At 42.5% G+C, this 22,320-nt stretch overlaps 3 protein-coding genes across 6 annotated transcripts; all 3 read right to left on the bottom strand.

The window, feature by feature from the left end:
* Positions 1-1,725: 1,725 nt before the first annotated feature.
* LOC135540273 (hyaluronidase-2-like) lies at positions 1,726-8,586 on the bottom strand. Of its 2 annotated transcripts, none has more exons than XM_064966829.1 (4): positions 8,501-8,586; positions 4,126-5,108; positions 3,119-3,208; positions 1,726-2,850 (listed from the first exon to the last, which is right to left on the bottom strand). In XM_064966829.1, exons 2-4 carry the CDS (start codon positions 5,062-5,064, stop codon positions 2,452-2,454), a joined length of 1,428 nt encoding a protein of 475 aa, XP_064822901.1. In that variant the 5' UTR covers positions 5,065-5,108; positions 8,501-8,586; the 3' UTR covers positions 1,726-2,451. The 2 variants fall into 2 exon arrangements, with proteins under 2 accessions (XP_064822901.1, XP_064822902.1); XM_064966830.1 differs by lacking the exon at positions 8,501-8,586 and adding an exon at positions 5,627-6,010.
* On the bottom strand, positions 7,665-11,618 carry LOC135540275 (tumor suppressor candidate 2-like). Of its 3 annotated transcripts, none has more exons than XM_064966833.1 (6): positions 11,455-11,618; positions 10,592-10,766; positions 10,376-10,496; positions 9,528-10,256; positions 9,126-9,217; positions 7,665-8,675 (listed from the first exon to the last, which is right to left on the bottom strand). In XM_064966833.1, exons 2-4 carry the CDS (start codon positions 10,741-10,743, stop codon positions 10,191-10,193), a joined length of 339 nt encoding a protein of 112 aa, XP_064822905.1. In that variant the 5' UTR covers positions 10,744-10,766; positions 11,455-11,618; the 3' UTR covers positions 7,665-8,675; positions 9,126-9,217; positions 9,528-10,190. The 3 variants fall into 3 exon arrangements, with proteins under 3 accessions (XP_064822905.1, XP_064822904.1, XP_064822906.1); XM_064966832.1 differs by lacking the exon at positions 11,455-11,618 and adding an exon at positions 11,240-11,447; XM_064966834.1 differs by lacking the exon at positions 11,455-11,618 and having other exon boundaries at positions 7,665-8,503; positions 10,592-10,743.
* LOC135540274 (ras association domain-containing protein 1-like) lies at positions 10,744-21,256 on the bottom strand. Its single transcript, XM_064966831.1, has 9 exons — positions 20,935-21,256; positions 20,790-20,841; positions 19,916-20,294; positions 18,575-18,687; positions 14,530-14,637; positions 14,019-14,310; positions 13,766-13,881; positions 12,022-13,662; positions 10,744-10,832 (listed from the first exon to the last, which is right to left on the bottom strand). Exons 3-8 carry the CDS (start codon positions 20,235-20,237, stop codon positions 13,483-13,485), a joined length of 1,131 nt encoding a protein of 376 aa, XP_064822903.1. The 5' UTR covers positions 20,238-20,294; positions 20,790-20,841; positions 20,935-21,256; the 3' UTR covers positions 10,744-10,832; positions 12,022-13,482.
* Between the last annotated feature and the right edge of the window lie 1,064 nt (positions 21,257-22,320).

Below are 22,320 nucleotides of genomic sequence, written 5' to 3'. Positions count from 1 at the left end.
GGTGCGCTGGATTTAGGTCGTCCGCTATGCCTGGGGTTCGGACTTTGTTCTTTTTATTGCACAAAGAGCAAATTCGGATCACCATTTGCGCCACGCGAACTAAATGCAGTGCATCTTGAAAAACCAGAGGAGATTTTCCAAGCACCAATCAAAAGAGGACGAGGCAGAACGTTTTCTCATACAGTCGATATTCGTTAAAGATACATGAACAAATGTATTTCGCTCTGAATCACCTTTGTGAATCGAATTGCGAGTTTGAAATATCAAGCCAATGTATGCTTAGTTTACTGTAGCCCAGTGGTTTTCAACCTGTGGTCCGCGAGGGTGCTGCAGGTGGTTTGCGAAATTGTTTAGATTCATTTTTTTATTTCTATTTTTTCTTCCAGACATAATAACAGTTGGGAGTATTAATGGTATTATAAGCAATTTCACGATGCAAATGATTTATAATAATAATTATTATTATTATTATAAACAATTATAATTATTATAGTTTATAATATTATATAATAATAATTATTATTATATTATTATGTGCTACATTTACTGCTAAAATGGACAACATTTGACCACCAAAATATTTTACGTTGAGCAAATTCTGCAACTCCACCAATGGTGGTCCTCAAGAGCTTTTTACAGTGATTTGGTGGTCCCCGGAACAGGACAGGTTTGGAACCACTATAGCCCATTCATCTCGTGAAAATAGTGTATTATATAAATGATTTTAAAGTATTGCTCTCAGAATGGGCCTACAGAATGCACTGTCTTTAATATTTTTGTATTTTTATTTAACCTTTATTTAACTAGGCAAGTCAGTTAAGAACACATTCTTATTTACAATGATGGCCTATCCCGGCCAAACCCGGACGACGCTGGACCAATTGTGTGCCGCCCTATGGGACTCCAAATCACAGTTAGATGTGATGCAGGCTGGATTCGAACCAGTGCCTTAGACCGCTGCACCACTTGGGATAATTAATTAATGAATTAGATAATTAAAATAAACCGGCTCTGTGCATTAACATTTTAACAGACCTGGCTATCTGCAATGTGTCTAAACACACAGGCCTATAAAACTTTAGGATCTCTTGCTGAAGACTTCAAAGGAACCAAAATAATTTTGTCTAGAGGAAACCTATAATTATGGTAGAGGAGGGCTGTTAAATCAAATATGGTGTTGTGGCCTAGGCTACAGTAAGGCAATGCTTCAGACAAAGTTTTATTTGACCCCAAAATCGGGAGGGTAGCCTATTACCCACTAATTTGGATGTCAAAACCCCAAAACTGTTTTTTAAAAGATATATAGATCAGTGGAGAATTGCGTGTATTGCTGAAAAGAACATTTGGCTGGCAGCACCAGACAATTATAGGGGGGAAGGGGTTGTGCCAGACAAATCCAATCTCAAAAGTAGCCTGTATTTAAGGTCTACCAGGGGAATCCAACTCTTACCCTAAGAGGTCCGGAGCCTGCTGCTTTTCTGTTCTGCCTGATAATTAACTGCACACACCTGGTGTCCCAGGTCTAAATCAGTCCCTGATTAGAGGGTAACAATGAAAAAAATGCAGTGGAACTGGTATCGAGGTCTAGAGTTGAGTATGAAGGGTCTCGGCCTATAGCCCATATGTGTACATTGTGATTTTTGGATCCACCAGAAACATAGCAGAGAGAGGCACTGATAGACCAGTGACCAGCAAGAGTGATGCATCTGCAAGATTTGTATTGGATGTTGTTAAGGCTTTGATTTATTTTGAAAGATTGAAACACAGTACACAGTAAAATAGATGCACAATTCTGGAGAAAATAGTAGTCTTGTTTTTGTCATAACATTTGTCATAAAATAACAAAAGCTTCTTTCTTGTGTGAAAATACATTCATATAAATATGAACTTTTACCTAAAGATAAAAATGTCAAAGGTCAGGCACTAAGTACTATTTTGTGCTATTAAAAAAATCAAGTGCATCTGTCCCATTTTGGCACACACACATAACACAAACCTGTACATACATCATAAGCTGAAAACTACAACACAAAAACAAACTGGGATCAGGAGAAAATTACAACTTAAAAGGGGAGGGGTTGTAGAAAGGAAAGGGGAGGGGGTGGGAAGAATAGGCAGGCATGAGAGAGATATATATTCTTGGGACTGAGAAAGAGCGAGAGAGCAATGTAAACAAAGTTATTTCCAGCGAGCCCTCCAATGTATCAAGAAAATCAAAACACACAAACAACCATAACTCTACGTACGTGTTCCACAGTGTTCCACCATCTAATCATAGATTCACCCACCTTACAGCATCCTGGGCCCCAGTGAATACATTTGCATTTGTCCCAGTGTATGTATATAATGTTTGTGCATTTTGTGGAAGTGTGTAGATAATGTCATGTGTATACAAATACACATTAAATCATTTTAAATGTAGCTGTATGAACTATGTATGTATGCAATCAGTCAGAGCAGGAGTGTGAGGAGTAGCAGGAGCAGACAGTGAACCCATGTCCCCATGACTGAAGGTGCGATACCTCTCTGTTGTAGGGGGTCTCTCTGGCCACAACCCTCTCCCTGGTAGCCACTGTAGCACTGGCACTGAAACTCTCTCTGAAAGCCCATTATCTCCTCTTCCCCAAGCTGACCTAGAGTTTGAACCTTGAATTTGCCATTTTCCAGGCTGACTATGTTGTGGGTGAGGGGGCTGAGGTGCAGGTAGGCGTCAGTGTCAGGGTGTCTGCGCAGGCAGCGTCCTTGGGAACCGCACAGCCTCTGGCTGCACAGCTCTGCTGCCGTGGAGACATTGAGCAGGTACCGGCCCAGTGGACCCTGTAGGTACTCATTCAGACTGAAGCAACTGGTCTGGAGAGAGAAAAACACACACAGAATTGAAAGATTGATGTTGTTCCTGCATCTCTCCAATTTACATGAAGCTTACAGTCCACTACAAACCATTTCACATCATAATAACAAAAAGCATAGGAAGAGGGGCTGCTACAAAAACACAACTCATAATCAGCTGATCATCAAGTGTGTGACATGATTGACTATGATATTGTGACAAGCAGTCAGAGGTCCTGTGATTTGGTCATTCAGTGATTCGTAGTGATGTCATTGTGTGGACACTTGCCTTGCTGCCTGCATAAGCATGGTCTCCCCAGAGGATGATGCCTGCGGCCCCAAGAGCCACACTCTCCCCGATGGTGGAGACCAGGTCCGTCTGCAGAGAGATGAAATCATTACAAATCTTGACTATAGGAGTACAGATTTGTCACAAAAAGCACACCGTGAACCAGAATTAACCACATGCACTTAGTATTGTTGAGCGTGAGAGGGGGCGAGAGGTAACTGGACCCTATAGACCTTGTGTATGACCACCTCTTATCTGCTCATAACCCCTAAGGAAATGCACTATGGAGTGTTAGCGAGTAACATGTCCAACACCCATCCTGCTCACACACATACAAAAGAGTGGTAGTATTGGAGTGACTGCTGATAGCGCAGGAAAGGGTTGCAACCACAGATAAGGACGGAGAGAAATCTGTCTGTGAATCAGGGCCAATCAAACCAGCACACACAGACACACCACACAAAAGAGCAGTTAGAAATCACACCCATTGATGAAATAGATTTAAAGAGGGAGTATTCAGAAAAAATATGAAACGGTTTCAAACTAAAACTCATTGAATCCTCAAAACATTAACTGAATCGGAATCATCATTCAAATCTATTTTAGGGTAGGATTAGGCTAGGTTTATAGGCTGTAGATATTGGTTAACAGAAATTATTCTTCCAACTCCTTGACTACTTTCTCACTGAATTGAGCTGGAATATGATATGCAGGATGGATTTCCTGTCCAATGGTAAACAGTCTGATCAAAAGGTCTAGGTAGGTGGCCTGGGGTGGCCTATCTGTCTAATCCACTGCCTCTGGAGGACATGTATGATGTTCTGCAGCCAGCATGGATTTGAATCTGTTCCCGTGCTCTTTCAGCAACCTCTCTCTCATACCTTTCACCTCCATCTGTCTCAACCCAATAAACATACAAAGACTTAAAAAATATATTATTTAAAGGTCTAGGTAGGATAAGTGCTCCTGGTTAGTACTATGTGACTTTCAGTGAAACGGCCCCTCACCTCTGTCAGCAGGTCCAATACGTTGGCGTAGGTGGGCCGGGCATACACAAAGACAGGACGTGCCAGCCCGTCTCCCCCTGATGCCAGACGCATCCCCTCCTTCACCCGGTTCCGGACAAACTGGCGCCCAGAGGGCGAAGAGCGTAGCACTGTGCTCATGTATACGGAAGGGAAGAGGGCTGTACTCTCAGTCCACAGCCATTTGAGCATTTCATTCCGGGCCACCTCCACGTCAGGGCAGCGGCCTGTGTAGTTCTCCAGAGTGATCCTGTAGTCATGGTTATAGCAGTCTGGGAACAGGTAGAACCCCCACAGCTGGTTGGGCCGCAGGCTCTTGGCCAGCCTCAGGGTCTCCAGCATGAACTTCCGGGCCGACATCTCAAACTCCTGCTGGGCCACCTTAGCCACACGCTCTGCGGGCCAAGCTAGGTTCTTCTCAGCCACCAGCTGGCGTGACTGTCTGCGGTACACATCCTTGAAGTCCCAGTTGCGGATCCACAGTGGTCTCCATTCCTCCCAGTCAATAACTGCCAGTCCCTTGGCTCCTGGTTCACGTATGTAATACTGAATGCCCTCCGGCATCTTCTCCAGATGCTGAGTGAGACTGGCAACCTGCGGGAGCCCACCGTTCATGGCTGTACCATCACGCTCATCATAGTAGGGGTACAACCCTAAGCGGTCCTTGTAAAATATGGTGAGGTTCTGGCGGACAAAGCCCTCATTGGGCGACGCCACAATCTGGAACTGCTCCAGCTGAAAATGGATACCGTGCCGCGGGCCGCAGTCCTCCGTCGGGGCATTCCAGGCCAGGACCAGAGGCTTTTGGGGATACAGTGGCCATCTTGTGGGTTTCAGTTCCTCAGCACAGAAGCAGCAGTCCCAGAGAAGAGTCACCAACAACAATACTTTCCAATCAGGCAGTACAGTCCAGTACAACATGACTTTTGTGGGGAATTAATATCTTTTCACTCTGCTCTCCTGTCCTGTAAAGATAAATTACATTAACTTATTTTAAATGTAAATTTAAGTGAACATCACAAATTATATTTGGGATTTCTAATCAATAGATTCAGATTTGCTACCAACTGTAATTACTTGGGTACCTCCATGACCATAAAAGTTGAAATAGAGGGCTGACTTTCCCCACAGGTTCAAGACATACACTGGGTTTATGAACGAAGAGGATAATATGGTGTGAACAGTTCAGCTGGTTTAATTCATTGTATTCCGCGTGAAAGCCTCTATGAATAATGCATTAAGATCAAGCAGCCTACTGTATATGACAAGCCTAGAAACAATACCACTTTTCATGAAGATGATGAATTTAATATTTAGTGAAAGTTATCGGTTAATGAAAGTAATCCGTTTGTTGGGAAACAGCATTTAGCAGCAGTGGACTTGAAAAAGCAGTAGACGCTTGTCTCGGGAAACACACCCTTACATTTTTGCTTTTACCCATGAGGAAGTTTTAATTCGTGGAAAAGAAAATAGAAAAACATACTTTACAGAAACGAGGAAGCATTCACAAAAGATGGAGTCCTGCTATATTCCAAGCCACGTTTGTCTTTCCTCAAGATAAGTTGGAGAAAAGTGAATGAAACAAACTTTAAGTGATCCCTGCAATAATAGGTAAAAACACTGGTACTTCATTTATGTCACTGGCGTGTATTATTACTGTACTTTACAACTTGAAACGACAGTGAGTGTACCGTAAACCTTGTACTGTTGTCAGTTCAGTTGCACGAAACGCCTACCCTAGACTAGCGGGAGACTGGACCACTTCAGGATGTTCCATTCAGCATGAAAAGGGGGGAGTGGCGAACTAAACCGTACAATTATGATATTTGTACTGTAGGCGTGTCAAGTAGTTCTTAATATATTGTATGACACCAACATAATTGAACTAACCTAGGTTTAATATCTTATATTTATATTTATTTCCAGTTAATATTTATTTCCAGTTTTTAATTGAAAATAGTTCCTTTAATTTGTCAGTTGAATACTTCAGAATGAGTCAGTCCAAAACGTTTCCAATTTGGTCATTGAAAACAGATGCAATACACATGACCAAAAGTACGTGGACACCTGCTTGTCGAACATCTCATTCCAAAATCATGTGCATTAATATGGAGTTGGTCCCCCCTTTGCTGCCATAACAGCCTCCACTCTTCTGGGAAGGTTTTCCACTCAATGCTGGAACAATGCTGCAGGGACTTGCTTCCATTCAGCCACAAGAGCATTAGAGAGGTCTGGCTCGCAGTCTGCGTTACAGTTCATCCCAAAGGTGTTTGATGGGGTTGATGTCAGGGCTCTGTGCAGACCAGTCAAGTTCTTCCACACCGATCTTGACAATCCATTTCTGTATGGACTTTGTTTGTTTTATGTGCACGGGGCATCGTCATGCTGAAACAGGAAAGGGCCTTTCTCAAACAGTTGCCACAAAGTTGGAAGCACAGAATCGTCTAGAATGTCATTGTATGCTGTAGCATTAAGATTTTCCTTCACTGGAACTTAAAGAGCCTGAACCATGAAAAACACTCCCAGACCATTATTCCTCCTCCACCAAACTTTACAGTTGGCACTATGCATTGGGGCAGGTAGCGTTTTCCTGGCATCCACCAAACCCAGATTCGTCCTTCAGACTGCCGGATGGTGAAGCGTGATGTATCACTCCAGAGAATGTGTTTCCACTGCTCCAGAGTCCAATGGAGGCGAGCTTTACACCACTCCAGCCGACACTTGGCATTGTGCTTGGTGATGTTAGGCTTGTGTGAGGCTGCTATGCCATGGAAACCCATTTTATGAAGCTCCCAACTAACAGTTTGTGTGCAAACGTTGCTTCCAGAGGCAATTTGGAACTCAGGGGAGAGTGTTACAACCGAAGACAGACGATTTGTACGCATTACGCGCTTCAGCACTCGGCATCCCCGTTCTGTGAGATTGTGGCCTACGACTTCGCAACTGACCTGTTGTTGCGTCTACGCGTTTCCACATCACAATAACAGCACTTACAGTTGACCCAGGCAGCTCAAGCAGGGCAGAAATATGATGAACAGACTTGTTGGAAGGGTGTCATCCTATGACAGTACCATGTTGAAAGTCACTGAGCCATTTTACTGTCAATATTTACCTATGAATATTGCATGGCTGTGTGCTCAATTTTACACACCTGTCAGCAACGGGTGTGGCTGAAATAGCCAAATCAACTAATTTGAAGGGATGTCCACATAATTTTGTATATATAGTTTATATTGTTGCATTATCTAGATTTAATTGCTGTTGACAGCATAGATTAGGGGTCCCAATTACATTCAGTCATGGGCCGGTTTTTCCTTGAAAGGATTGTTGGTGGGTTGAACATGGTTATAAATCATTTGTACTGCAAATTAACCACAAGAATCCCAAACAGACTATTTGACAAAACATAATTACTCCAACCTTGTTTACATTGGGATACGATCACATATGCCTCACTTTTTATGCGTGGGAATACTTCGTAACAGATGTCCTAAATAAAAACCACTGAGCAGATTTCCTCGTGATTTTACAGTATTTAATATCCAACAACAGAAATCACCTGCGGCCCGCCTATTGAGGAAGCCTGGCGTAGACCCTCCCAACATACTGAGAATGCCATGCCTATAGTTTGAGTTCTCAGTTTAATACATTTTAGTCATTTAACAGACTCTCTTATCCAGAGTGACTTACAGTAGTGAGTGCATCCATTTTTGTACTGGTCCCCCATGGGAATCGAAGCCACAACCCTGGCGTTGCAAAAGCCACACTACCAATTGAGCCACACAGGACCATTTGAGTTCATATACAGTTTTTGGCCAAACATTTAAATGACAAGCATACAATTGCAACCAATGTTTTAAACATGTTCATTACATATTCATAAACTATCTATACACTTATAATTGACAGTTTAAACCCCTTAATAAATAATTGTAAGTAGGCTACACCATAATATAAAGTGTTACAGAATAACCTATAGTTCATGTAAGCAAGCATGGTGTATCTCTAGGACTAGTAGCATTCAAACTCTGGACACAGACATCTGGCATGCAGATGTTCCGCTTGAGGCAGATGAGATGGCCATTGGCAGTGGCTCAAATGAACCAACCAAGTACCACATGCTGTCATGTTGCCAAGATCATGGAAAGATTTAGAGCAGGCTGGGGTTGAAAGCTTTTAAATGAATAGTTAGAAGCAAAGTCCAACAAAGCATATGCCTAAAGGGTGCATGTAACGTGGAGGATCTGAGAGCACATGATAGACAAAAAACCCTGGAAGTGAGGTGAGGCCTCATCCTGTGGGGGGTCACTCAGTTGATGCTGTTCCGCTGTTTGTTCTCCAAGCTCTGCTGACTCACCTGCTAGTATGCGTGTGAATGGGACAAAGAGAGAGTGAGGGACGAGAAGGGATGGGCAGTTTCCCTCCATCCTGCGTGCTTCCCTTTGACCCTTGACTCCTGGACATTACATCATCAGCCTTCAGGCACCTCCAGGAAGTGATAACAATGTGGGGAACTGGAAACACACTGTCACCTTCATCAAACACAAGCACTTTAAAAATCAGAGGGACCATAGGACTGTATAATAGCCTGGAACTCACACAGGTTACATTTTGGACTTTGTAGATCATGTGGGAAATGGCTTTATAAATTTCATTTTTATCTTTGAGAAGTATGAAAATATATTTTTACACCAACAACCCATGAATTGACATACTTTACAGAAACTGCCTATGGCATTTGAAAGTATGCCAGGTTGAGGTCTCCCTTAGGAAAGTGGTCCTCTGAACTCCATGGGACTTTCTGATTAAAGAAAATGTCATGATGCAACTGAAATGTACATATTTACACCCTCACACACCTTTTTCCATCACGCCATGTAAATTGCTTACAGTATGCTATTTGGATGTATTACTCTTCTTGCTAAATCCATCAGTATGGCTAAAACACGCTTTAGGAATTTATGATCATAAACAAGCCTCACCCATTCGAGAGTAACCCATCTCAGAGGAAGTTGCTCTGCAGAACATCAAAGGAAGGAATGAAGGAGGAATTACATCAGTCTGACCCCTGGCCCTGAAACACATCCAACCACATTCCATACAATTACAGGGGCCAGAGATGGCCATTATGCCCATAGCCAGCCGTATGCTACAAGAGAGCAAACACTGAAACAGACAATATGTCATGAACATGAACCATTAGATACTGTACAAATTATCATTAGAATATTTTCCCCCAAACCTTCAATATGTATATAAAGTACTTCACTTTATCATAAACAACTAGACACGTCATGTCATAATCATCTTAAATTATTCAAAGTCAATTGGCATAAATGACTGACCCAAAAACGTTACAGAATCTAACCTATGATGAGACCCACCTGTACAAGAGCACTGCCCCCTGGTGCCTAAAACTGAAATACAGCAGAGAGAAAAAAATATATTCACCGACAGCTTCCCAGGATTCTGGTAACGAGAAAGACTAGTAAATTGAGCCAATCAGTCTTTAAATCGCAGAATACAAAACCATCGATATTGTGACCACATTGTTATGGAACAAAACTCAGACTGTGAACCATATGTGGACTTCATAAAAACAGGGGATGCCTCAGTCTTTTAGCCTGGTAAACCATTTATTCAAGTATTTCCAACTCAGATTATTTTTATTTACATTAAAAGTTCACTAGTGCAGGTCTTGGCTCCAATCAGAGGCAGACATAGATATGATAAAATTTAAAATGGTCAACATGTACTGTGGGAATTCATAAACCTTCCCTTATCTTGAGTTACCTTTCTCTCCCACACACACACACACTTCTCTACATGTCACAAAAGGCAGTACTTTTACTCTATCCTCTATCTTTCACCAAAACATCTATCCGCCTCCCCTTTCTCTCCGCAACATAGCTTCAGTGGTGTCCACAGCTGTAGTCAGACATCTCATCCATCTTCTCAGAGGAACACCAGCGTTCAAGATGGAGCAGTTGTAGTGTGGGGCAGCCTTTGACTGACATCTTTTCCACATTAGACCAGCCCAATGTGATTCACACCTCACATAGGATTACAGGAAAATCTACATGGATCCGGGGATGGTTCAGCTTCACAATTCCCTACAAACAGATAACAATACCCACAAGAGTAATTATAAACAAGAACAAGAACCATGGGTAACTGGAAAACTTTCCTAAACAGAGTCTGGGACTCTCAAGTGATCATCCAATCAGCGTACCTGAGGTATGAGGTTAGTCTGAATCCTCTTCAGCTTGGACCTCTTCCGGCCATTTTTTGTCACCAAAGTCTCTTCATAGAACTCATGAGCCAGGTCCCCATCCTCATCATAGTAAAGAGAGCTAACACACACACACACACACACAACATCGGGCATTGGAAAGCATTTCACTAAGGATCATATAGGCTACATATTGCATTTAGCAAACATTATTACCTCCTCCTTGTGAAAATAAATGGGGTTGCTTTTCTGGTCCCTTTGAGGCGGGTCAAAGACTGGTCTTCTTGCCCCTCACTGCCTGAATCACCTCCAGCTCCTGAACCAGCAAATGGCCAAGCACCTTTCACCTTGGATCCACTGCCTCCCATCTTCAGTGATGGGACATTATCCTCTGTGAAACCCCCAAGGCAACGAGTATATTAGCTGTATAGACAGTCAGTAGTCTCCTGGTTTGGATCTGAAAACAAGAACAGTTATGCCATAGGCACGGCTGATAAAACACACAAGCTGTTGCGTTAGCTAGCCTGATGTTACCACATAGGCCAAACAATAGTTAGCTAGCAAGTTAAATAGCTAGGTTAGCTTGCTAACTAGTTGGCATTCAAACGGTCAATTTAACATTAGCTAGTTATAGTAGTTAGCGAACGACGTTGGCCAAGATGGCTAGCTAACGTAACACTGTTCAAATTACAGCTGATAGCAAACTAAGTTATTTTAATATAGTAAATGAATTAAGCTTTTAAAATGCATCAACCAAAGCTACATAACTATCTCAACGGCTGTTTGCTACGCTAGCTTAGTAACTTAACAATTAGCAAGGTAAGCTGACGTTAGCTAGCGGTGTATTATGGTGACAGCACTTACAGTAACATATTCATTATTTTAGCTGTGACTTCTATTCGTCCTTGGAGTAAGGTAGTGATGTTCAAATACACTGTTGTTGTTAAATAGCTAAAATGGCTGGCTAGCTAGTACAGATCTCAAAAAACAATCACGCCATACGTCACGTATGGTCTAAATGATCGAAAGAACCGCACGGTTGGTCAGCTGAGCTTGCGCATGAGTGACAAACAATGTACCTCTAGCCAGTACGGAGAGGATGTAGGTAGATGTTTGCACAATATCCTTTACTAACTCTGTACACCATCACAAGGAAATAATAGTAACATTATCTTTGTCAAAGTTTGCAGTCCAGACACACCCTATCCCCTCAGCTTTCAAATTAAGTGGACACTTTTGATGACGTTTCATGACGTGTGACAAGTCGACACTTGCAGGGCAAGGGAGGCAGGAATTGTGTTGCATCTTTTTTGGCATTGTATTCATGTAAGAAAACTGTGGCAAGACATCAGTAGATTTATAATTGAACACATTTATGAAGATCTTACAATATTGTGGAGAGATGTACTGCTTGAATTCTTTACCTACGATAGAAATAAGCTGAAACATTTTTATGTAATTAATTTCATTATTCTTTTGGCCAAATTTCATATTGACAAATGTAAATTTACAAAAAACACATATTCTAACCTTACAAAAAGAAATTGAACTGTATTTTAAGACAATTAAATACTCTACTAACAAAAAGCTGTTAGAATAATGAGTGTATGTATTTGTGCTACTTATTTGCATTCGTTTTTACTTACACTTGTATGTTGCCTTCTCCATTGATGTTGTTTTTAAGTTTACGCTGACTTTTTTTAGCGGATGTACAATCGTCGCGAATTGAAATATGGGGAGATTCAGGCCCCGGAATTAACATAATTATACACTCGCAAAATTCAACGAAAACGAGGCCTGAGGGGCTTACGTTGCAAATTTCCCTTGCTTGGCTAATCATTTGGACCACCCACGAAGATGGCGACGGAGTATCCCCCAGGGGCATAAGGCGAGGGTAAGTGGAAGAGAGTGTGTCTTTTAAGTATTTGGACCGCAAACCAAGTACTCGCAACGAGCCATAACTACCAAGTGAGGATAGCATTATTTAGTAAACGAACATCATCCCAATGGAATACCCCCATCACCAAGAGACACCACACCTTTGTGAAGGATATTTTATGTAATGTGAACAGTGCTAATTTATTATTGTTTTGTAAAAAATATATTGACACTGGACATGTAAAAACATTTTTTTTGAATAATTGACAGTCAAGGTATTATTTCAAGCAACATAGACATGTACTGATAATATGAATCCAATTCTCAACTCTATTATTCTGTTGTTTTAGGTTTAAAATTACATAAAGAACATGAAAATATGTACAAACAAACATTCCATAAAAATCATCAGCTTCCAGTTCAAAGTGTTTCAAGGATAAAATTCCCCTATCAATTAAATCAACCTGGGGATTGTCCTCTCAATTGACATTCACAGTGCACCCAACAGATGGGGCACTCCCACTCAGTTTCATAAAGGGACAGCAGAAAGAGTAACATCCATCACAGTACGGATGTGCAAGAGGTATGTGGCAGACATTGGGGTCAAATGGAAACCTGGGGTACCTACCTGGCCCACAATTCCATCGCTTGTTATTCTGACTAGCATTTGGGTCTGGAGATACTGAGGCAGACAGCACCTGAACATGTTCAACATTTGTCTTAGCGAGTAGGTTGGCTACCCTCTTATTGCTTGGCATTAAGGGAGTTAAACAGCTTTTTGATATGCCTTACCCCACTCAGGTGTCTCAAAAGTATCTTTGATCGTTGCCCCAAAGCTATAAATGATATAATCTATGGACCCTACTGCCAGCAAGAATAATGTGATAAACGCTACGAACCAGGTAGCTCACCCAGGATAGTGAAATGGCGCCCCCATAATGAGAGGCAGTACTGGACAAAGCCAGTCTCTCATCAGCCACAGTTTCATATACTGTTTCTCAACTCTCATTATCAACAGACTCTCTCCAGCTGTACGGCACTTCTGATAGCTCTCACATTCACACGCGCTTGCTCTCATGCGCCCTCTCGCTCTCATTCGTTCTTTCACTCTCCTCCTGTGAGGGAGGTGTCCACTTGTGTTCTCTGGGATCTTTGGATGCAGTGATGACTGGTCATCTTGTGATGGTTGTCAGTCAGAGGTGCAGGTTGTCCCATAGGCGACATGTTTCTCAGCCAGGGGTGGAACCACTAGCGGAGGAACCACCAGGGATGGAAGCAGCAGCTTGGGCCTCCTGCATTCTGGTGCGGGCCAGAGCGTAGCGCTGCAAAATCTGCTTGACATGCTCCTCCTCCTCACGCTGTAACATGCGGACAAAGTTCTTGAGCTCTGGCATAGAGAACGCATCCCACTGGACAGAGAGAGGAGGGAGACAGAGCATTAGTGTATGCTGCACAATGTGAAATGGCCATGTTGGTTTGAGAATGAATGCCCAATGCATGCTCAATACTCACGTTGACCTCTCCAGTCTCATTCTCTTTCAATACCAAACTGAGGGCTTTCTCATTGGGTCCAGCACACAGACGCAGTTTGAGTGGACGCTCGTCATCAGACAGCTTACGTAGGAACACTGAGAGATATACAGAAGGACAATATAATTAATCAACTGTATTGCACCTCGTTGTATTTATCTACTGTATGTGATGTCAATGCAGAACAAAGAACAGACATGTGCTGCCACAAAACCGGTCACAGAGGTAGGCTTACCTTGGTCATGACGCTCGGTGCGCTCAAACAGGGCAAACTTTCCAGGGTTGTCCACCACAGTGAACTTCTTTAGCAAGGCTTCGATGACCTCACGGGCGCATGTCCGGGAACTGATGTGTAGGTGTTTAGATGTATCCTTGGGCAGGTAGAAAGAGGTGCAACGTTTTACTCCCCCATTCTTCTTGCCCGCACCATCCTGTGTTGCAGTACCCTTTCTTGGTGGGGGAACTGACACAGGTCGTACCAGCTTGAACTGGACCTTTATAAAGCCAGTGAACGAGCCATCTTTGTTCTGTTGAAGAGAATGAAGAAATGTTGGCATAAAATGTAACATTAACACACATTATCAACATGTTATTGCATAGTAGACATTACATTGTTGGGGTAATTCTGCAGTATTGTAACTGAGCAATTACTGAATTACTAGATGTATTACAATGTTACTACAATGGTATACTAGATTTATTACAATGTTACTACAATGGTATAAGGGCAACTTTTTAGTACTCACCAGGTTCATAAAGAGGTTGCTGTTGATTTGAGCATTGTACTCCTTCACCTTCTGCTGGATCTCTGTGCCTGACAGCTCCTGCTGCTTCCCACATTGGACCTGCTCATCCTGACCAGAGAGATAGAAAGGGGAGTCAATATTTCAATAAGCCATTTATTGGCTACACTTTAATTGTCGAAGCAGCCGTAAAAGCCCTCTGTCCATTTGGCTTACTCTCTCATCTTCCTAAAGACAAAAAAGGGTTATCTTGGGAGTCTTTTGTGTTCTACCACTTTAAGCCAAGTTTAAATGTGTTGCATGTAAAATGATGCCTATAAAAAATGTGTTATGTGGGCCTAATGGGGGCAAAATAACACCCCACAACATTTCATATTGAAAAAAACTCAAATTGATTAGAGGGACAGTTAAGGAGGCACAACATATCAACCAATTGAACTAAACATTTAGTTAAGAAAATCAGCCTAATGAAAATTTCCAGAGGTGGACAAGCTGGGTTTTTTCCCGCAGTTGCTGAGAGGAAGGAAGCACTAGACTGGTGTAAGTCAAAATGGTATTGAATGAGAAACAGCATTACTGCTTTTTCAGGACTTGTTGCTGCTGTATAATGAAGAGTTGGTAAATGTAACCTATGCTTCACAGTGCTAACTTCCTGTAAGCTCCACTCCTTCCTTCACAAATGACCACCGGTTGCATCAGATTCCAAACTTCCTGTCAAGTGTCAACGTAGCCATAGCTTACAATAGGGAAGTAGTGGAGTACAATGATGTCAGCGCTGACCAATCCTAGTTCCTGAACTCCTATCTCTGAAGAGGGAGGCGCCATGGGGGAACGTGCAGCTGTTTGTAATGTCTGCAACAGTTTTGAGCTGCATTCTTTAATGCTGTGTTCATGTAAAAAAATATCCCCCGCCCGCTTGAGATGTCTGGTATGGACACACGGTATCCACCACATGTATGCACTTCTGGTGTCTAATGGTCCGTTCTTGCTTCTTGTGTGAGGATGTTATTCAGGACATATGATGCACAAAACATAGGCACATCAATTAGGGCAGTATTTTCCAACCCTAGTCCTCAGGTACCCCCAACAGTACAGATTTTTACTGTAACTCTGGACAAGCACACCTGATTCAACTTGTCAACTAATCATCAAACCCTCAATGAGCTGAGTGAGGTGTGTTTGTCAAGGGCTACAACAAAACTCTGTATTGTTGGAGGCACTTGGGGACCAGGATTGGGAAACACTGAATTAGGGGGCCAACAGTAGCTGTTTTTCGTGGAGGGGGAGGGATGATCCATAGATCAATAGCCATTAATCTCCATGGCTCGTGCTACCATCAGTACCCAACATGAGTTCTCCTCTGGGGCAAAATCACAAGAAAAATAACTAAATCAGTAGGAAAATCACAGGGACAAATAAATAACTCTTTAGGAATGGTGCCATTCAAAACTATATTGCTCTTGTGTTGTTTATCCCACTAATCATGTTCCTAATGCGGAGAGTTAGCTGATGTTTACACATTGGAGAAATGAATGGCCACAGCTGCCCAGAATTCATGGAGCACAAAACTACATAAAGCAATGTAAAGCTCAATAACATACATCCTAATGCAGATTGAAAGGCTGCTGAGTTAATGTCCTGCAGTTAATTATTAAATAGGCAATCACAAAATGAGAGCCAGCTCATTCTACTAAGGAGTCACTAATGTTCACGGTGACGTTATCACTTTGTACTGTACTCTGTATAATAAGTTTCAAGATGATGTGGAAATATTAGTTAATCAGACATTATCTTATTTTGCCATTACTCATTCAAACCCTGCGGAAATATGTGTGCAAGCTTGTATGCAGACTTGTGTGTGCAAGCTTTGTAAGTGTAATGTTTGTTCAGATGTGAGAGTAGAACACTGAACAGTAGGCTACATGAGTGTGTTTGTGTTCCGAAACTTAACTAGAGGTACAGTATCATGGGTGCGTCACTAAACATGAATTTGTGAGTGGTTCTCAGCATCAGGGTGTAAAAGTCATCATTCTAATATAGATGTTAAGCAAGCCAAACTGCTTGCTCAACCCGGAAGCCAGCAGCACCAATGTGTCGGAGGAAACACCGTACTGCTGGCGACCGAAGTCAGCGTGCATGTGCCCGGCCCGCCACATGGAGTCGCTAGAGCGCAATGGGACAAGGACATCCCGGCCAGGCAAACCCTCCCCTAACCCGGACGGCGCTGGGACAATTGTCCGCCAGCTCATGGGTCACCTGGTCGCGGCCGGTTGTGACAGAGCCTGGGATTGAACACGGGTCTGTAGTGAAATGTTTTATATGAGAGGTACAGCAGATCCCAATTATTATTTTTTTAAAGGAGCCATGGTAGAGTTACTCGGGGTACTACAGCAATCACGCTGTTAGTGAATAATCATAAACTATAATGCAACTATAAAGAAAGTGGGGCAGCGGTCTAAAGCACTGCATCTCAGTGCTAGAGGCGTCACTACAGACCCTGGTTCAATTCCAGGCTGTCTCACAACCGGGCGTGATTGGGAGTCCCATAGGGCGGCACACAATTGGCCCAGTGTCGTTTGGGTTTTGCCGGGGTAGCTCGTCATTGTAAATAAGAATTTTTCTAAGGTGAAATAAAAAATTTAATTAAACAGAACTATTATAAATGGAAACAGCTTGGTAGGCAATTGACATAGTCCTGTCTGCTTGATAAAGTTATCATTCTTACCTTCTCTTTCTTGGATTTGCAAATGAATGATGTGCGAGCAGTAAAGTACTGCTCGAACTCAGAATCCGAGTCCCCACTGCAGTATCCGCTACTGGTGGAGCTGCCCCACGTCTTCCCGAAGGATGGGCTCTTATCCGAACCACTGACCGCGTCTTTCATGATCAAAATGTTGCAATATAACGTTAGACTCTGGAACGATATTGCGATCAGACTTCGCTACAATTTCTCAAATTATATCTAATTCGGCTTTGATTGGAGCACTAATAGGCGTAGTTTCCCGTTTAATAAAACAATGTATATCTTAAAATGTATCCCGCTGTAATAAACATGTAGTAACTACAGCAACTTGAGATTCACAGATAGTGTGTAGCGTATTCAGACTGCTAGTATAGTTAGTATCTCCCTGTAAACTTCAACAACGTTCTAAAGCACGTTTTTGTCGGTTTCCTGTTGAATCTGGCCACGTTTCGGTTTCTCAAGACGAGCAGAGAACAGGATGCGGGACCAGCCCCCGCCTTTCCATCTCTCTCCCCGGACCGCGGAGGCCCCACCCAGGCAGTTGAGATTAGAAAATACACAAAACCAGCGCAAACGGCCATGATTGGGCGCTGAGGGAAAATTAGAACTCCCATGACATCATACCCCTCCCCCCTTTTCCTGTCTGCCAATAATAAATGCGACGTGAGACGATGAAAATCATGTGAGGATTCAGATGATAGCAGAGCATAGGGGATTCACATAACATGACAAATGCATGACATATGTAGGCCTAGGGTTCTACAGAGAACAGCACCACTTTAAGTAAAAATAAAAATATCAGATAAGACTAGCTCCCAAGTGGCGCAGCAATCTAAGGCACTGCAGACCCTGGTTCGATTCCAGGCTGTATCACAACCGGCCGTGATTGGGAGTCCTATAGGGCGGTGCAAAATTGGCCCAGCGTCGTCCGTGTTTGCCCGGGGTAGGCCGTCATTGTAAATAATAATTTGTTCTTAACTGACTTGCCTAGTTAAATAAAGGTTAAATAGAAATGAAATACATATAAATGATTGATGCCCATAGATAGGGTACTGTAGCCAAAGGGGATTTTGAGAGAGAGGACCTGAACTGAAAGGACCTGCCACAGGGGGATCATGGAATAGAAAGAAAAGAAGACTAGAGTGATTGATTACAGAGAGTGTGCAGACACCATGTCACCACAAAGAGTATGGCCTGAATAGTGGATAGGTGGTGGTCATGACACACGACATGGCCGGTGAATGAGAGGTTGAGTAGAGAAAACAAATGAAATGACACGCATACATCAGATCATGAGGTTCTTACCACATTTGTATCAGTCTCTACAGCACATGTTTGTTCAACTGTGGAGCCACGATCCAAACTGCAATCTAATTGGATGAGAGGTCGACATCGATAGTGACATGTGAATCTGCAATCTGTGAGAAAAGATAAGTGATTAATCAAAGTTGTGCCTTCTCCACAGATGTAAGGAAATGTCAGCTATGAAAAGAAGTGTTGAGCACTGGCACAGAAACTTCCATTTACTCAATTTAGGACATCAATTCCCTCCAGTTTTGGGACATTTTGAGATTCTAATTTATCTGCTGTCCTCCACTGGCCAGATGGAGTCATTACACGTTTGACAGAACTAGTCACAGACTAAAAAATATTACTTCAATTTGGTCACTAACTAATCAAACAGGACATGATCAGACAAGTATTGCTAGGCAGTAGAGGGATTATTTGACAAATAAACATGTGGTGTCATGAGAGTTTACCAGTATATTCCCCATACACATCAGACACCGGCTACACTTCTCAATTCTCTCTCCACACATGTAATGGCCACACATAACAATTTAAAGGGCCAGTTTCAGCCAGAGGAAAGGAAGTTCATAGTGTAAATTTTGAAGATTATGCATGTACCTACACAGACATAAAAAAAACACTAGATCCATCTTAATGCCCTGAGGAATAGATTGCCGCCAACAGCTGACTGAATTTGGGAGTTTTCCAAGTACTCCAGAGCTAAAACAGGGTCTGGGATTTCCAGGCGAGCGGTTTGGTTCTCAGCTGGTTCGTCGCTGCTGGGAACGGTAATGTCCCTCTTTGCAGAAACTCATTAAAGCCTATTCAGGCCTAATGAATACTGAGTCCTGTGAATAGAGCCCATCTTACAAAAAGCCCATTTAGTCCATCTGAGAAACAATGACTTAAAGCTAGATGGCCTGGCATATACATAAACAAACACATACAGTATATCCTATGCACACACAAACAGGCTATATAATACTGTAGGACCCTGGTTTGCACGGGCGGAAATCAACTCTGCCTCTTGACCATGCTTTCTATGTCTACGGGCTAGAGGGTCGAGGGTTCGCGCCACACTCCTTGCCTGTTTCATTATATTGGTGTCAGAAGTGGGATAACCTTGAAACACATTCTCATAGGCTAGCCATAGTTAAACCCTATAACACTCACGCACATGGAAATGGAAACCAAGTGTTTGATACCATTCCATTCATTCCGTTCCAGCCATTACTATGAGCCCGTCCTCCCCAACTAAGGTGCCACCGGTTGCCTGTGACATACATGTATGCAGACATACAATCCTAATAATTATCATGCAAGTCAATCCTGTGCAGCAGCAGAAGGCAGACTCACTGGCACAGCGCAGGCTCTGTTTGTACAGTCCCCAGATGAAGTCTCCACACAGGTCACACCAGGTGGGCTGGGCATGGCTGCAGGGCTGGAAGTCATGTCCCTCTCCCCTCTCATCTGTGAGCCGTGGGTCCAGGCTATCCCCCAGCAGTCGGATGATGCCCACCCGGCTAAGCAGCTCTGGGACCTTCCCTGGGCTAATCCGCAGGGCATTGGCCCGCTCCAGGCGAGGTGGTGAGCGAGGCACCTCGCAGCAGGTCAGCTCTATCCGGTCATTGTCATGCAGCCTCAACTCACGGAGCTCAATGAACTCACCCCAAGACATTCTGTTAGTCACAGCTTCAGTTTCTTCTTCACTCAGAGGCAATCATCACACCTGTGACTAAAAACAATAATACACAATCCAGCATCACCAATCACGAAGCACCAACTCATGGACAGGACATTGGCCTACAGTAGTACATTGTTGCTAGCCTTCAAATGTGGGAACTTCCCATACAGCTATGCATCCCTTACTATAGAAACCATGGCTTGAACTAAATAAAATATCCTATTCTATTGCCTACTGAGTATGAATGAAGTCATTGTTTCTCGACATAAAATGATCTGTGTTAGTACTTTAATATAATTTGCCATTTGCTGCATCAATAAAGTGGTCTAATCGGCAATAATAATAAAAAATAGCGTTTAAGGCTATTTTATAATTGTCCTGTTCTTTATTGTTTTAATAACGGAGCACGTTGCCGTCTATTATTAAATACCAACATAACTAGTTATATTAATTTGCATACCATCAAATGTCAGATTATATAATCGAATAAATCGCCAATATTCTGCTTCAAACATGTCGTGAATAATAATTGTAAATCAGGCCTACATGCAGCCGTTTAGCATCACAGATGAAGATGTATGAGGGAGGAGGGGGTAGCCTAGAAACACAAGAAGCAAGGAACCGACTCGAGCCCATTTCACATAATTCATAAAACTTTCTATAGACTTGTTTTGAAAGTTTAACAATTTACCAAATCCGGGATCCACCCCGCAGCGGCCGATGCCTTGTCCCTGATGTTCTTCTATCGTACCAAGTTTCCATATAAGTTATTACGAATAACGGAGCAGAGGTTGGCAGTTTCGCGTCTGGTCTGGAAACAATGTATTATCGGAAATACCCCAATTCGAAAAAAATCGAGATTATTAGCAGCGCGTTTACTTTATAACGACCCCATCACCCTATTCGGACACCCCAACATGTGACGCAATAACAAGACAAGAAAATGAGAGAAAGACGAGAAAGTGAAGAGCAGAATACTGTTCTTGACATCCGGAATGCTTTCACATAGGGGGTGCTTCTGAGTCTTGAACAGTAGAGCGGGCGCGGGAGATGTGAGTGTGTAAATCCCCCAGCCCTCCATCGCCATTGAACAATGTGTATCTGTATGCTATTTCATTAGTGACATTCAAATACAAACTACATTAAGGGTAATAATTTACTAATCATCCATTGACAGCATATGTTATATGTTTGTCAGTTAACTTGTGAACTTCACAGGCACACCCTTTTTTACAGTTCAAGGTGCGCAGAGTCTAAACAATCAAGTGGGTAAAGTTACATTGAAATACTACCCAGTGAAATGGATACCGTGCAGTTACCTGAACAATAGGCAGATTCTGATCCCAGGATGACTGATCATGATGATGAGTCAAAACATGAGGCCACAAACTTTGGAGTTTCTTGTAAAACATTTTTCTATTTCACATCTATGACAGACGCATAGGCTTATTTAATTAGAATTGTCAAAAAAAAATGTGCTAAACAACTTGGAAGATGACAAGCTAATGAGAAGCCCATTATTACAATTTAATTAACAAGTCTTGAGTTGTGCTCCTTCCCAAGTTCAACCTGTGAGTTCCACTCAGTCTGAGATCAAAAGGATATAAACTCTGCTTGATAATTCATTTTTTTAAATTAATGTTTTACCTTTATTTAACTAGGTAAGTCAGTTAAAAACACATTCTTATATACAAAGATGGCCTACACCGGCCAAACCTGGATGACGCTGGGCCAATTGTGTGCCGCCCTATGGGACTCCCAATCAGGTTGTGAAACAGCCTGGATTCGAACCAGGGTCTGTAGTGACTCTTCAAGCACTGAGATGCAGTGCATTAGATCGTTGTGCCACCCGGGAGCCGTCAACATTTACAGTAATACAATCTAGAAGTCGGAATTTAATTGAGACAGACAAACCTCAAAAGGTTAACATTAACAGTCCAAAACCATAACAATTGCATTCAAATTCCATCCCAAATTGCATATAGGTGAATATCTTTCAATTGACTTGTCACCACATAAGACCTCTCTTCTCTCTCCCATCACACTTTTTTTGCCTTTACCTCCCTTATCTCACCTC

The sequence above is a fragment of the Oncorhynchus masou genome, chromosome 5, assembly GCF_036934945.1.
Source record: "Oncorhynchus masou masou isolate Uvic2021 chromosome 5, UVic_Omas_1.1, whole genome shotgun sequence".
Lineage (NCBI taxonomy): Eukaryota > Metazoa > Chordata > Actinopteri > Salmoniformes > Salmonidae > Oncorhynchus > Oncorhynchus masou.
Note: the sequence above shows the minus strand (reverse complement) of the source record. Positions and strands in the feature narration are given on the sequence as shown.